Source organism: Physeter macrocephalus, chromosome 7 (genome assembly GCF_002837175.3).
Source record: "Physeter macrocephalus isolate SW-GA chromosome 7, ASM283717v5, whole genome shotgun sequence".
Lineage (NCBI taxonomy): Eukaryota > Metazoa > Chordata > Mammalia > Artiodactyla > Physeteridae > Physeter > Physeter macrocephalus.
The window spans coordinates 68,719,722-68,736,874 of NC_041220.1; the positions used below are offsets into that span (position 1 = coordinate 68,719,722).

General features: G+C 41.0%; 1 protein-coding gene across 18 annotated transcripts in view; it reads left to right on the plus strand.

Moving 5' to 3' along the window:
- The window catches only part of FRAS1 (Fraser extracellular matrix complex subunit 1), a 474,502-nt gene that overhangs the window by 341,152 nt on the left and 116,197 nt on the right, over positions 1-17,153 (plus strand). For all 18 annotated transcript variants that reach the window (XR_003680571.1, XR_003680570.2, XR_003680569.2 and 15 more), the window contains 4 exons: positions 3,038-3,154; positions 10,894-11,008; positions 13,028-13,165; positions 15,048-15,080. Coding sequence is in view for 15 of the 18 variants with exons in the window: in XM_024115434.2 (XP_023971202.1) it covers positions 3,038-3,154; positions 10,894-11,008; positions 13,028-13,165; positions 15,048-15,080 (403 nt within the window). In the remaining 3 variants the exon portion in view is untranslated. The remainder of the gene's footprint in view (positions 1-3,037; positions 3,155-10,893; positions 11,009-13,027; positions 13,166-15,047; positions 15,081-17,153) is intronic.

Below are 17,153 nucleotides of genomic sequence, written 5' to 3' on the forward strand. Positions count from 1 at the left end.
ATCAGCCAGAGCAACATCACAATCCCTCTAAGCCTGAGACATTTCCTTTGTCTAGGAATCCAGTAGGGGATAAACTACCACGATAGCTCACCTTTTTAAAATTATCATCCATTCTGCTGCTGATGCCTGGTGTGTACATCTTCATTGTCTGACTAATTTATATTGTGTAAAAAGTGTGCTTTCCCAGAGAGCTAGTTGAAATAAACCTGGAAACAGTTAAAATGAGATTATACTGAGCACATTGAATGTCCAATGAGTGAGCAAACATTATGTGCCCTTTGCCCAAGTTAATTTTTCAATTTTAGCACCTGGGGACTCAACAGTCCTCAAATAATGAGTCAGAATGGAAGCAAAGACCTCAATCAAAAGAAGTCACCTCAACAAACTAGAATCCTCAGATCTGCCTTTGCCTTCATCAGTATGAAGAACATTATCAATATGGAGCATTTCCCTGGAAAGTGATTCTCAGCACCTGCTAAAATAATATTTGATTGCTTTTGCAAGTTGGTTACTAAGTGGGTTATTATAAAATAGCAAAAGTTACTGATTTTTGTAAACAAATTCACTAGAGTTTAAGACTCTAAAAACATCATTACTTAGAAAGTGGTTCCCTTTGGAGGGTCTTCACACATTCTGCTCAAAATATGTTTAGAACTCCTACCTGAAATCTCCTTCAAAATCTGTGGGATATTCTTTAGAATATCCTCAGTAGTGATAGTATATCATCCTTTGGAAGTGGATTTTAAAATAAAACCCTATAGGGCTTCCCTGGTGGCGCAGTGATTGAGAGTCCGCCTGCCGATGCAGGGGACGCGGGTTCGTGCCCCGGTCCGGGAAGATCCCACATGCCGCGGAGCGGCTGGGCCTGTGAGCCATGGCCGCTGAGCCTGCGCGTCCGGAGCCTGTGCTCCGCAACGGGAGAGGCCACAACAGTGAGAGGCCCGCGTGCCACAAAACAACAACAACAACAACAACAACAACAAAATAAAACCCTATAGCCCAAAGTCATTCAGAATCGTGTCTGGTAAAAAAGAAGAGTAGCAATTATTTTTGGTTAAAACAAGGAGTAATTATGAAGTAACAAGCTCAGTTTTCTTACATGATTTGTGAACCCCCTCTGAAGCATTTCAAAAAGTACATTTTGAACACTGACAGCATCTTTATTGCAAATATGAAACAACTCTCTGGGATCATTTTCTCTTGGATGTGAAGGTTTTGGTGTGTTTGTTTTTAAAATCTCATGGTTTGATAGGCTTATCTCATATTTTGATGTGAAACGACACAGACACTGTAGCTACGTGCTAAAATAAATGGTTAGCAACTTTCCCCATTCATCATTTTAGTGTCCCTTAGGATTTTAGACTATTTAAAAAAGATGCCGTTCTAATGATTCTTCTCTCTTGTCCCTTCTTTTTTATTTTCTTTAAAGCAGAAAATGCAATACAATGAGTTGTATGGATTTAATTTCGTTTTAATGTTGATGTGCTGTCGTGAGCCATCAATGCAGCCCATCTGTTATTTTGCATCTAAGACTTGGGATTTGTGTAATGCAAGTGGTGTTAAAAAATTAGAGCATGGCATAGTGAGAAGAAAGCAGGCACATATTTGGCAGGGGAAGGAGCCCTGGTTTTGGCACATTCAGATCATGTTGACATAGCCTCAGGGGATGTAATTTGAAAAAGACCAACATATTTTACACCCTTGTCTTTGCTAGGGAAGCTAGAACTGAGTCCGTTGCCTGGTAATCTGCTCACCTCGCACTTCCTGCAGAGTTCCATTCCTTTTCTTCAAGAGATAGGAGAACATACCTTCCCCTTTCCTGATTTCCTAAAGCTTCCAACTTGAGTCACTGTGGTCAGTAGGGAGGTCACAAACCCGCTGACCTGGTTTTAAATACTGACCCTTGTTGGCTCTGTGACCTTGACACCTTAACTATTTGACCTTCAGTTTCCTCATCTGTAAAAAAGGAGATAATAATATCTACTTGATGGGTATTCGGTAAGAAGACTTTTGAAAAGTAGCTAGCACAGTGCCGAGCCCATGATAAATGTTCAGTGAATGATAGCTGTGGTTGTTAATATTATTTATGGTGACACTATAAGATGCCTCCTTGGAAACAAGTTGATATTCTGAGGCTTGAGCTCCAGGCGCCTGATGTGATCAAGGTACAGAGAAGACAGTTTTACTGGAGGGTGTAACTTTAGAAGACATAGAGAAAGGGCTGCTATTCCTGCCTTTTTCTCAGGATTTACAGAACCCTGCCCCCTCTCACATGGAATTAACGCAACTCCGCATGGCCACATGGGCCTTAGCAATTCTTCTAACAAGCCTAAGGAGCAGACAACGGAAGGAAGGCGAGTTTAAGGGAACAGCGAGGTAGCACTGAGGAAAGGGAGAGGCTGCATGAGAAAAGCATCATTTTTCAGCATTTCTGAAGCAGGAAAAAGTTGATTTTGTGACCACTACCCTAGTTGTAAATGTTCTTAATCTTGCCTTGCAGTGATGAGGCTGGGATTTGTCATTTATAATCTAGGTGTAGATATCTGTGCTGGGTAAAGACTAAAGTGAAATAAACATCACGTATATTGCTGTAATGTGTTGTGTATGCTCATAATGAGACACTATGTAGCTATCAAAATTATGTTTTCAAGAATGTTTAACGGTATAGCAAAATATCATAGTATTGTGTTAAGTAAACATTTAGAATATACAATTGTATATAGTTTCACATATGCATAGAAAAAAGATTAAACTGAAATGCAGCGATATATTAGTAACGACTATTTCTAGGTAGTGAAATTCTAGATGATTCTTATTCCTTATTTATACCTTCCTGCAACTTCGCAATTGCCTAAAATGCTTATGTATCTTTTTTATAATCAGTAAAAAAAAGAATCTTAAAATATGAAGAGCAGAATGAAAATTGTAATGCAGGAGCATACAGAATTCAAAGACAGATTGTTCCAAAGGGAAAAAATAAACACAGGCAAACATACTCTGCCCACCAGAGGCTCACCAGTGTGCCGTGTCTTTGCAGGTGTCCAGTGCCACGGAGGCTCACGCCCATCTGGAGAGCCGCATGTTCAACATCGCCATCTTACCCCAGACTCCGGAAGCACCCAAACGCTCTCCAGGAGCATCTCTCCACATGACCGTGAGTTGGGTGGCAGGGCTCATGGTTTCTGCTTGGAGGAGGTGGGTTGATGGGATGTGACAGAATGCTTGGCTCAGAACACAGGCTCTGGGGTCAAAAATACCAGCCCTGTGAACTCGTTTCTCATTGACTTGAAAGAAGAAACTTAAAATTCCCAGAGTGAAAGGAAGGTTAGAGAGAATCCACTCCAGCCTCCCATCCATTGCTGCTGAGCCCTTTTACAGCATTCCAGACAGTCACAGAACCGTTCCTTGAGTACCTGGAAGGACTTTCAGGCTTATATCCATTTAATGATTACATTTGGGTATAATTATTCAGCCAGTTAGAGTTCCATCTAGCTGGAGAAACTGTTATTCTGTTTTAGAAGTCCTGTTAGTAGTTTCCTTTCTATTATAAAAGTTTCCTGGAGAAAGTGATGTCTGTGCTGACTCCAGAAAGATAAGTAGCAAATATCCAAGTGAAGGTTTGGGAGGCAGGTTGACAAGAATAGTGGGGTGATGGCAAAAGGTATCACCAGGCATAAAAACAACACATGCAAAGACCCAGAGGGGAGAGACAATATGATTGTTGGGAAAATCGCGAACAGTTCAATGAGACTGGAAGATGAGAGAGGCTGAAAGGGAGCGGTGAGCCTGTGGGGTTTTGCGAGCTAGATCACAGAGGAGCTTGTATGCTGTGTGGGAAGGAGTGTGGACACATGGAAAGGTTTGGAGCAAGGTGAGAGCTAAATTAGTACATGGCGTTTAGTTCAGACAATTAGCAGTTCCACTGTAATCCTATATCTATGGGGCATATGGGGCATAGCAGAACCCCTCTGCTAGACAGAGCCACAAGCACATTAAGTCCTTGTGCATTAATCATCACGGATCCACATTTTAGTTAGCGCCCACGTAATTACACTCCAAAGTGGTGTAGCACTCCTGAGCCGCAACAAAGACAGCAGGTAGAGTTTTAGAAATTATGGGTCTGGGGCTTGACAGAGACATGAAAGGGGAAACAAAGTTTTTAATGGATACATGCTATCGGCATTTCCACCGTAAACTGTAATTTAAAGAAATCATAATTCAGGAACACTATAAAGTCTATAATTCATCATTCTGACTGGAGAAGCTTGGACCAGAATTTTCTCTAAAGTGTAAAGAAAAATGTGCATACACATTTCTTGCCGAATGCTAACATGGTGTTATTTTGACTTTAGAGGGGAAAAAAAAAATGGGCCAGGAGCCATGAAGATGGCATCACTCCCGCTCTTTTGCTGAAAACCTCTAGAAACTTTTCAACATACTTAACCTTGAGGGTCTCAGGTTGCATGTTTGTAAATTAGGTCTGTCCTGTGTAATTTAGGGTATCACAAAGGTTAGTCTACCATAAAATGTGATCAGGCTACTCTTTCATTCCTAAAATATACACAGTTTATATTTCTTTTGACATTATTTAGGGCCATTACTGTAAGAAATACATACTGTAAACTGTGACAAAAGCACATTCTCAATTCAGTGATTTGGACTCATCTAAGCACCTAAGTTTTGTACATGTTTGGTAAACACATTGTGAATACATATGCTAAATTCATGCATAGTATATTCATATAGATGTTTAAGGGTGGGAGTCTACCTCTCCAATCATTCAGTTATTCAGTCTTGCACACTTTGGGGCCCCTAATTTATGCCAGGTTCTGTGGAAGACATTGGAGATTCAGTGATCATGTAATACAGTCTCTATTAGTCTATTTTAGACTTAGAGTCTAAAAAGGGAGACAAGAAAATAAATAAACAGTGACAATACAGTAATAAATGTCATGACAGAGACATGGCATGGAAGCAGATAGCAGGGCACCTAGTCCAGCAAGGCATGGGAGAGGTCAAGGAAGACGTCCTGGGCTTCCCTGGTGGCGCAGTGGTTGAGGGTCCGCCTGCCGATGCAGGGGACATGGGTTCGTGCCCCGGTCCGGGAGGATCCCACATGCCACGGAGCGGCTAAGCCCGTGAGCCATGGCTGCTGAGCCTGCGCGTCTGGAGCCTATGCTCCGCAAAGGGAGAGGCCACAGCAGTGAGGGGCCCACGTACTGCAAAAAAAAAAAAAGGAAGGCGTCCTCTAGAAGGTGAACCAAGCTGGTTGAAGTGAATATTATCTCTAAATCAGGGTCTCAAACTTCAGCCTGCGTTAGGATCACCTATAGGGCTTGTTAATTAGCAGATTGCTGGAGCCCACCCCAGAGCTTTCCAATTCAGTAGGTCTGGTATAGGGCTGATAATTTGAGTTTCTAACAGGGTCCCAGCTGATACTGTTGCTACTGCTCTGCTCACTACACTTGCAGACCCTCTTACCTAGACTAGAAAGAGGGGGAAGTTCATTCCAGGCAGAGGAGCAGCATTTGAAAAGAAGATGGAGACACAGGAGAACATAACATGTTTGGGGAATGACGGAGAGAGTTCACTTGGCTGGAGCATAAATCTTTAGCTGAAGAAGAAAGAAGAAATGAGAGATCACGGAGAACCTTAAGATAAGATGAAGGAGATTCCATTTTGTCCAGAAAGGCTGTTAGGGCAAGTAGGATACAGCAGAGAGGTGGCATGCTCAGATTCTCAATTTGAGAAGGTCATTTTGGCTGCAGGGTAGAGAACACCCCAGATGGGGCCAGACAGGGAGCAAGGAGGCCAAGAAACAGGCTACTGAAGTCACCTAGAACAAGAAAGGTTGGTGGCATGAAGGTCATGCAGTGGCAATAAGGATTAAGAGTTGGTGAGATCTTGAAGAGATACTCGTACACTCATGTTCATTGCAGCATTATTCACAATAGCCAAGAGATGGAAGCAACCTAAATGTCCTTTGACAGATAAGTGGATAAAGGAAATGTGGTATATACAACCACTGAATATTATCCAACCTTTAAAAAAAGGAAATCCTGTCATATGCTACAGTGTGAATGAACCTTAAGGATATTGTCCTAAATGAAATAAGCCAGTCACAAAAAGACAGATAATGCAGGATTCCACTTATATGAGCTAGTCAAACTCTTACAAACAGAAACTAGAACGATGGTTGCCCCTGTGGGGAATGGGTGGGGTATGGAGAGAGAAAAGAGGAATTGTTATTCAACAGCGTTTCAATTTTGCAAGAGGAAAAAACTGTGGACATCTGTTGTACAACAATGTGCATCTAGTTAACACTACTGTACACTTAAAAGTGGTTAAGGTGGTAAAAAAAAAAAGTTAGGAGGAGATTAAAGATATTTAGAGACAGTGCTCAATTAGATATGGAAGAGGGCAAAGCACCCCAGTTTCTGAGCATACAGAGATGCCATTCATCGAGATGGGGAATGTATGAGGACTGGAGGGGGAGGGGGAGGGGTGGAAGGCATGATGCATTCAGTCTGGGATGTGCTTGTAAAGGGCGTGAGTATTAAGGGCAGGTAGAAGATCAGTAGCTATTCAAGGTGAGTGATAAACCTTTGAGAATCATTAATGGCTGGTAGTGCTTAAATCCTCAGAAATCACTGAGATTCCCCAGGAAGACTGCACAGAATGAGAAGCAATATAATCAAATACCTGCCTAAATGAAAATTTGTTCTGTGGCATTTCTGTAATTCTGTCATTCATCAAATCTAAGCTCCTTTAAATGGGATCTTATGGTCTGGTTTGTAGTGCTCATCAGAATTATATGCATGCATATGTATAAGATATGTATACACATATATCATATATATATAAACATGTGTGAGATGTGTACATTTAGAATATATATCAAATTTGGGCAAAGGGGATCTGAAGACGTCCCTATCACAGCATAGATAGTGTCAGATTCTTCAAGTAAGTTAACAGATTCACATCAACTCCCAGTTCTCCAAGTAATCATCCACTATTTGATTTAGAAGATCCTTAAGGGCAAAATCTTTGATTTATTAATCTTGGTATCTTCCTCAGCATCTAGCACAATGCCTTATATAAAATAGTTGCTTAGTAAATATTTGTTGACTAAGTGAATATTTTCAGGTCTACTTTCACATGGCTAATAATATCTTCTTGTATGACCTTCGAATTCAAACAAATTAATTATATGGGTACACACACACACACACACACACACTTTGAATATCATATTTCCAAGTCCTCTCTTAAAGGGGAAATAAATTCTATTATCTCTTAATGTGAAAGAAGATTGATTATTTCCTTTTCTAATCTAAGTGATTGCGGTCCTCAGGGTTGGGTTGCCCAAGGTCACCACTTGAGGAAAAGGCCTTTCTTTCCTGGTTTCATTTGCTTCCAGAGTGATTGCTGTAGCAAGAGTTCTCTTAAAACCATTCTTATTGAGGCTAGCAGGGATCCAGTTAGAACAGCTGATCTTTTTGTGATATGGACTCAAGCCTGGGCCTGCTGTATTTGTTTTATGGCTGTGGGTGTCTGTGTCTATGTTTTCTCTTGAGACATTTCAGATACTAGTAGAATTATTATCTGCAGTCTCTGGAAATGTTTTGTTATCCTTGGAATTACTGTTGTGCTTTATCTGAGCCTTTCACACTACTTAGCATTTTCTACCTTAGAGCTATTTATGAGTTTCCCCCACTGAAAAGTGAAATTCCTTGAGGAAAAGGTCTATATCTGATTCATCTTGTATCTTCTACAGCTTTTTGCCTGGTACCTTGCACATAGTAGGTTCTTACTAAAAATTTAGTACATGAATATATGAATTAATTAAATGTGTTGAATACATGAATATATGAGTTAATTTTGTTGTCCTAACTAAACCATGTGAGAAGATGGTAGGACCTTCATTTTACTTATCTCATCTCATTATTCATAGGTGTGTGATTTCTCAGGCCCGCCATGGGCTTTGCTGCTTTGGTAGAATGACAGTCAACATGGGAAATTCCTTTTTTTTTTTTAATGGAGGGTGAAATGATAATGTCATTTATAAATTCTGACCTGGAAGTTTAAAGATGTTAGTCATGTACACTTTGCTGTATCTTAAGTGTTCAAATGTTTGCCTCTCTAATTCTTTAGATGACATTGAAATGCAATGAAAAAATATTCTTAAAAAATTATCGATGAAGTTGTTTTTTAAAGTATTTTTATTACTAGCTTAACTTTTTTCATAATAATATTTTTTCATTCATTCAACAAATTTTTATCGAGCACTTCCATGTGCCGTGTGCTTGGTGCTTGGGGTCCATGAACAAACAAAAATTCATGTTCTCATGGAGTTTACATTCTCTTGGGGGAGGGGAATAGACAATAAGTTATAAACAAAATAAATAAGCAACTCACATATAGCATGTTAGTGAGAAGTATTATGATAAAACAAAAAGTAGATCAGGGCCAAGAAGATTGGAAATGTAGCAGGGGAGACCTAGGTTGTAATTTTAAATAAGGTGGTCAGGGTGGGTTACCTTAAGACAATGACATTTAAAGAAAGACTTGCAGAAGGTAAGAGAGATAGCTGTACAGATACCTGAGGAAAGAGCATTCCAGGCCCAGGCAACCATTCATTTAGAGGTATCAAGGTAGGAGCACGCCTAGATATTCAAGGAACAGCAAGGAAGGCAGTATGGCTGGATCAAAGTAAGTGGAAGCCAGAGGAATCTGCATGAATTCACAGATGTGCTAAGTGGGAGGAGGGGGGTGGAGCAGATTCGGGATCATGTCCGCCTCACAGGCCATTGTAGGGACTTTTGATTCTGAGTAACATGGAGAGCTATTGCAGGCTGTTGAGTAGAGGTCTAATGTCCTTTTTAAAGGCATCATGCTGCCTGCTGTGCTGAAATAGACTGTTGGGGGAGGGCAAGAGAGCAGCTTGGAGGCCATCGTGGTAACCCAGGTGGGAGAATGTGGCTCCCAGCAAGATGGTAGCAATGTCATGGGGAGAAGTGGTTGGATTCTGGATGTATTCAGAGGTCATATGGGTATTACGGAAACCATTATTCTATAATCTTCCTTTGTGGACAGACAGTTTAATAAAAAAAGTGTCTTCTGTAATGATTTCCATTAACTTTAGTCTCTCATTTCTTACTGTTTAATTGATAAATATTGAACATTTCAAATAGCCAATATTAAAACGGATTATACTTTGATATGGCTCAACCTCAGTATTGCTTTCTTCAGAGAATCAAGTCCTCGCCTTTTCTGCTTAGTGTCTATTTCTATTAGTAAAGAAATAGTATCAACAAGTTCTGTAATAAAACATCTGTTTTCTTGGCTAGAACACATTTTCCTTTTCTGTCGTCCTAGGTCCATGATAATTCTTTTTTCTTACCACTATATTGTTTTAGCGACATCTAAATTTTCGAAAATATCCCATAATACTTTGAGAATTTTCAGATATCCTGATGGTTTTGAGGCTAAAAGGTGGCAAACGGTACTGAACAATGTACTCACCCTGCACTTATTGTCCGTGTATCTGTGCCCACACGTGTACACATTTATAGATGTATGCACGCATGCATGGGCTGTAAACACCTTACATAGGGCATATATTTTTCTTTTGTTGTCCTAACCTGTTTTATTTTAGGGTGAGAGACCAGCTGCTATTTGCAATTCTGATTTTCCTTGCTCATTACATTCCAGACCTGAGCAATGACCTGTTGAAATAGGGGGTTGTCCTAACCTGCAAATGCTGCCTCTCCCAGGAGGAGTATGCCTTGGGGACAATTACAAAGCCACTGCAATGTTCAATCTTTTCATGGTAAAAGGAAGAACACCACACCCTCCTCCATGAGAATTACTGAGCCCTACTCAATCCTTCCCTAAATGGGAAATTCCTTCTGAAAGTAGCAGAGCTTGAAAGAGCAGGAGAGCATGTCAAACTCTAACTCTTCAAGGGTCAGTTCGGAAGAGTCTGCAATGAGCGGATATTTTTGTTCTGTTTTATCATCGGCATGTGTGACCCAGGCAAGGGGCCTATGCTCACCCTCCTTTTCCATTTTCTCCTCCCCACTCTGTGTTTTTGCTGCTGTCCCCAAATCTCTGTTAGGTCTGGTCATGGAATTCTGAATCTCCCCTTTTTTTTTTTAATGTTGTCAACTATTAATGGGTTGTGAACACACACAGGTGAATGGATTGTGAAAGCTGCACACACATTGGCCTTCAGATTCATTTCACTTGACTAGTTCATTGGGTCCTGAAAGCTAGAAGCAGAAAGCAGTATCTAGTTCTTCTGAATAATACAATGGAGATGAAGAGAAATATTGACTATTGTTATAAGCTGTAATAAACACATAGTTCTTAAATCTCTGAATTCAAATGGTGAGCCTCTTTGGCATTTGAGGTGAGTTCATCTTTAGCCATCTGAAACCATCAAAGTTAAAAAAAGAAAAGAATGCATCACAGTTCCCACTAGGAAGCTGGGGGGTTGGGAGAAATTCTCACCAGATATAATCTTAGCCCGTTAAATTAGAGGAGTAGAGCTGTAGGGGTCCAGCTGCGAATAGTAGAATAGCCAGCTGTGATGGCTCATTTCCAAACATGTACCACTGTGAGTTCCAACTAGGGAGAAGTGATCATATTGGGACACCCACAGCATGTACCCACATAAACCCAGGGGGCCAAGGGCAGGGGAGAGAAGGGTCAGCTGGGACAAATCTGCAAGGAAACCAGATCCTTCTTTTGAACTCTCAGAGAAAATTTTGCTATATGTGACTAACAGAGTAAGTTGATTTTTTTTTTTTTTTAATGAGGTTTGTTTTTGCCTTTGGCTTTTGTTTTCGTCACACTATTTTCTCTTCTTCTCTCTTAAACTTTGTGTAGGCTCGGGAGGACGGCCTGACTGTGATTCAGCCTCATTCTCTCTCCTTTGTAAACTCTGAGAGACCAAGTGGAAAGATAATATATAATATCACTCTACCTTTGCATCCAAGTCAAGGTAAGGCATGCAGTAAATGATCTTTTGAATGGTGCTATTGTCTTCTACTTGTTGACCAGCCTAAAAAGCTCTGGAATTCTGTCTGCTTCTACTTGTTGAGGATTTAAGGAGTAACAATTATTCATCACCTCTGTTCCTGTCCTCTGAGTTGAGAACCAATTGAGTGGGAGACACTGTGGCCTGACAGATGGAGATGAATGTGTCAGCTTTGGTACTGACAGAGCTATACTGGAGAACATAGTGTGCACATAACTTCATCACTGGATGAGTTCCCCTCCCACGCACAGGCAGAACTGGACAGACCCACGCACTGCCTGTAGGGACAGGGCCTGCCCTGGTGAGCTTCTGATAGGCGAGTGGACCAGAATGAGCATGCGCTAAGGACAAGGAGCTCCGCCAAAGAGCCCAGCGGGGGCTGAGCCACACATACTCAGTTTCTCCCCCGCATGGATAAGTCTCTCCTCCTCTTTTATTTTAACCAAGGTAATAAATGCTGTTTATGAAACAGCATTCTGTAAGTTTATATAGTGCTCCTACATATTAATACCCTGTGAGCTTCAAAAAACCAAATACGGGGCTTCCCTGGTGGTGCAGTGGTTGAGAGTCCGCCTGCCGATGCAGGGGACGCGGGTTCGTGCCCCGGTCCGGGAGGATCCCACATGCCGCGGAGGGGCTGGGCCCGTGAGCCATGGCCGCTGAGCCTGCGCGTCCGGAGCCTGTGCTCCGCAACGGGAGAGGCCACAACAGTGAGAGGCCCGCGTACCGCAAAAAAAAAAAAAAAACAAATACGTTTACAGTTACCAGTCACCCAAACGAAGGGGAAGGAAACTTCGTAATTGTGAGAATGTGCAAGTGTTCTCATTAAGGAGATGCTGACCCAGAAGACCATTTAGTATCTGTCACGTCAAATGCTTCACAACTCTGGAACTCCCATCGTGACAAACATGTGTCAGCACACACAGTTCCGTGCTCTCGTACAGGAGCATGGAAATGTGGAACTACAATTAGAGGAGAGGTGGGTCCTGGCCATCAGTCCCCAGCCTTCAGATCCCTTAACTTTGGGCTCAGCTACCAAGCCTGTGCCCAGAGAGATGTGTGTGTGCCTCACAGTGAGGAGATCAGCTTCTAGAAGACACTTCTGCTCCTGTCTCTGAGGCTGCCCTCCCAAGACCAACCACTGGCTTAGCTATGAGCCTTTCACATTATCAGTTTCTCCCAAGGAGAAATTAAATTTCATTTCCCTTTTGATAAAGTCCAAAGGAATTAAAAGACTAAAAGTCATCCGTCTTCTTTTTTAATCTGCTAAGCCACAGCTAGAGTCGTCCTCCCTACGTTGCTAGGGTGGAGATGTTCTTTCAGACCAGCAGCCTGAATGGCTGTAGGTCTGTCAGTCCCTCAGAAGCTGAATTAGTGTCCTCCTTTTAAAGAGTAAGTAGGACATGAAAGATGATCATAGCATCAGTTCTGTACCTGCAAAATTTAGAAATGACAGGCAAATCTGCAACCCCTAAAGCATTTATAACTTAGTGATAATTGCAAATCTAGATCTTAGAACAATCAAGATCCATGTTACTATTGCCAAAGGTCATCACAGAGACTAAGGAGTTTCTGAAGGAAAGAGGGTAGATTGAAAAAAATCTTTACAGCCTCACCAGGAGACCAGCCTGTGCCATTTTTGTAGCGACCTTGACCTTTGAACTTAAACTCAATTGAGAGAATCTCCTAATTATGGTACAGTGTCTATGACTTCAGAATTCCCAGGTCTAAGCTACATTAGGGGGTGGTAGTTTGCATCTTACTATTGTTTATGGTCCATGAGGCCTAGTCAAGAGTATCTGGGTTTCAGATTTGCCCTTTTCTTGAATAACTGAAGAATAGTGTACTAAGAACAACCTGAGAGCAATTGTTGCTGAAGGATAAAAGACTTCCACCAGTGGGAAAGGCAGCTTTATGGCTCTGATCATTCAGTCAGCCGTCAGAATTACTGTTGATTGCTCATGCTGTCTCTCTTCCTCCTAGGCATCATCGAACACAGGGACCAGCCTCACTCTCCCATCCGGTATTTCACCCAGGAAGACATTAACCAGGGCAAAATCATGTACCGTCCCCCGACTGCAGCCCCCCACCTCCAGGAGATCATGGACTTCTCCTTTGCTGGTAATGCTTTTTTTCTCTATTTTGAGGCACCCAAGCTGTTCCTTGTGGTTTGTCAGGGCATACTTTTAATAAAGCCTTATTTTGTGCCTCCTGCATGGCAAGGCCCGCATGGGCCTTGGAGATCTAGTCTTGGCGAGTTTGGGGATCCTAGGTATAGAGACAGAATTTGATCAATAATCCCAGTAATGAATGTTTAATTGCAGGCTGAGATAAGAGCTCTAAAAAGAAGGAAGAATGTTCAGTGGTGGAATTGGATGTAGCAAGACCGACCTAGACTGAGAGCCCACTGGAGGCTGCCCCAGGGAGATATTGACAGAAGAGGGGTGGGTAGAAGCTAACTAGGCTAAGTGTGTGTGTTGGGATCATTGGGAGAACATTCCTGAAGGAAGGGCACATGCCCCTGTGCAGAGGCCCTGGGAGGGAGAGAATGTGATGTTCTAGGCACTGAAAAAAGTCATTGTGTCTGGAATGTGGAGGGTTGAACAGGGTGGGGATGGACCTGGAGGGAGAGATAGAGGGCAGACCTTAAGGCCACTGTGAGACTGCAGGGATCTGGAGCCTTATCCCAAGAACAATAAGAACCTGGTGGAGGTTTTAAGATATAGGAGGATGCCTTTTCCTAAGGATCTCTTTGACTGCAGTGATGGGAGTGATCTGAGGACGAAGCCAGGACAGATGGGTATGTGGATGAGGGGAATCTAGTGAGAAGGATCCTGCCATACTTCTTGGAAGATCCCCTGTAGGCGACCTTTGGGATTAAAACCAGGATTTGACGAAGACACCTTTCTTAAAGAAGAGAAGATTGAGCAAAAGATAGCCTTAATCCTTGCCGCCCATTATGTCTTCCCTTGACCCAGTATTCAAAGCTGCTGAGTTTTAAGTCCCTACCCCTAAATATTTCTGTGCTTTGGAATGATTCTAAAAATCTTGAAGCCTGTTTCTTTATGATCTTTAAGATGTATGTGTCACATTACACGATTAATATAGAGTATTCTTTTTATATAGTAGCTTTAATCATACAGAGCAGTTGGTGATTTCTTATGGTGAGTTGAACACGGGTTGAATAATTTTAGAGTTATATTTCAAGTATGGCAAACATTTAAAGTAATATTTGCCATTATTTAATATGCCATTATAGATGCAATTGTCTAGAAAATAATTAACCCCTCAATTAGATTGAAAATCCCTAAGCTCTGGGATAGACCTCTTCTCTAAGAGTATCCCCAGTGTTTACTAACTAGATAATTCATAGCCAGTGAAAAAGATCATGGTCCTCTAACCCCAACTTTATAAGACCTACTTTACAAGAAACTCAGGTTATCCTGGGCTTAGAGGGAGAGAAAACATGTCAGCCCTGATTGAGGTTATTTCCGAATCCACTATGCTCGCCTGTATTCCTAGAGCCTTTTTAGAGAGAGCAGACTCCTATCCTGTATAATCTACGGGACAAATGCCACGAGATAAATCTCTTACACTGTTATAGTGTGTAAATCAGTGTCTCAGGCATCACTATATTCTACAATGGAATTGACCCACCAGAAAGCCTTGTCAGTGATATACGACATCACCCACATTCACTGATTTGTAGGATTTTATGTACTGGTAAAATCGGATCTGAATGAATGTATTATAAATCACTCTAACTGATGTGATATAAAATTATTCCACTCTGTGGTTCTTTTTGTTACTTAAAATTAGTGTTGGCACCATTAAAGTCAACATAACATTAGCAAACATCCTGGTGATCTTTCCTTAAGTCATAATAATTTAGGCTAAAATGTCCTTTACTTTTCTAACCTCTGCCCTATATTTTGTACCTTTCCCATCTATTTCTGGCCCCAAAACGTTTAGTATACTGATTTTCTCTCTTCTGTTCTTTCAGGTCTCCCAGACTCAGTGAAATTCCACTTCACAGGTGAAAATTTTAATCTCAATTTTATTAGAAAATGGAATTTTTCCTTCTTTTTGCTCTCTTCATCATACTTTTAGCTATTTTCTAAGAACAAGTTAAAAGTTACATAAGTTTCTTCTAAAATAATCACATGGCTAGTTAAACTAGTAATAGCTTAACTTTGTGTTCATAGAAAAAATAATTATAATCCACCAAGGATACCAAAGATTAGTGTTCTTTAAGCCCAGTTTCAACTTGTCCTAATATCTATTAAAAAGAGGTAATAATGATTAAGATCTTAGACTTTGGATCCAGTCTGCCTGGGGTGCAGCCTACTTTGGAATAGTTTCTTAACATCTCTGTACCTGAATGCCTTATCCATCAATGAGGATAATAAATAATAATTACACATGTGTAAAGCTCCCAAAACAGTGATTGGCACATACAGGCTTACCTCGTTTTATTGCACTTTACTTTGTTGTGCTTCGTAGATACTGCATTTTTTACAAGTTGAAGGTTTGTGGCAACACTGTGTAAAGAAGTCTATCGGTGCCATTTTTCCAGAAGCATTTGCTTACTTCCTGTCTCTGTGTCACATTTTGGTAATTTTTGCAATATTTCAAACTTTTTCATTATTAATATATTTGTTGTAGTGATCTGTGAGCAGTGATCTTTGATGTTAATATTATAATTGTTTTGGGGCACCAGGAACCACACCCATATAAGACAGTAAGCCTAATAAAAGTTGTGTGTGTTCTGACTGTTCCACCAACTGGCCATTCCTCTGTTTCTTTCCCTCTCCTCAGGCCTCCATATTTCCTGAGACACAACAATATTGAAATTAAACCAATTAATAACCCTACAGTGACCTCCAAGTTTTCAAGTGAAGGAAAAGTCACACATCTCTCACTTTAAATCAAAAACTAGGAATGATTAAGCTTAGTGAGAGAGGCATGTCAAAAGCCAAAATGGGCCAAAAGCTAGGTCTCTTGTGCCAAACAGCCAAGCTGTGAATGCAAAGGAAAAGTTCTTGAAGGAAATTAAAAGTGCTACTCCAGTGTACACACAAACGATAGGAAAGCAAAACAGCCTTATTGCTGGTAGGAAGAAAGTTTTAGTGGTCTGGATAGAAGATCAAACCAGCCACAACATTCTCTCAAGCCAAAGCCTAATCCAGAGCAAGGCCCTAACTCTCTTCAATTCTGTGAAAGCTGAGAGAAATGAGGAAGCTGCAGAAGAAAAGTTTGAAGCCAGCAGAGGTTGATTCATGCAGTTTAAGGAAAGAAGCCGTCTTCTTAACATAAAAGTGCAAGGTGAAGCAGTAAGTGCTGGTGCAGAAGCTGCAGCAAGTTATCCAGATGATTTAGCTAAGATCATTAATGATGGTGGCTACACTAAACAACAAATTTTCAATGTAGATGAAACAGCCTTCTATTGGAAGTGTTATGACCCAGACAGTGAGTTGTGATAGCTGTGTATAGACCTCAGCATCCTAGTTTTAGTTCAAGTACAATAGAAGCTGAGTGCCAATAAGCAAAAGCAGAATCAGACCTGGCATCTATGCTGATGCAAAATAGAGACACGCTTTCTTACTTAGGTCTAGAGTGAGGATGGATGACCATAAATCCTTAAACAGCTGTTTAGTTGGGATTGACTATTCCATTAGAATCAACCATCCATATGTCCTACTATATTTCATGTAACGATAAATCTTAGTAGGGATAAAGTCATCTCCCTCAAACTCTCAGATATTCTTTTCTTCTTTGAGGATTAAAAAGTCACACTTGAATTAATAGTAAATTTTAGGGTTGTGTCATTGGTGTTTTTTTTATTGCGATATAATTGACACATAACATTGCATTATTTTCAGCTGTACAACATAATAAGTTGATATTTGTATATATTGCAAAATGATCACCACAATAAGTCTAGTTAACATCTGTCAACAGGTATAGTTACAAATTATTTTTCTTGTGATCAGAACTTTAAAAATCTTCTCTCGGACTTCCCTGGTGGCGCAGTGGTTGAGAATCCACCTGCCGATGCAGGGGACACGGGTTCGTGCCCCGGTCCGGGATGATCCCACATGCTGCAGCG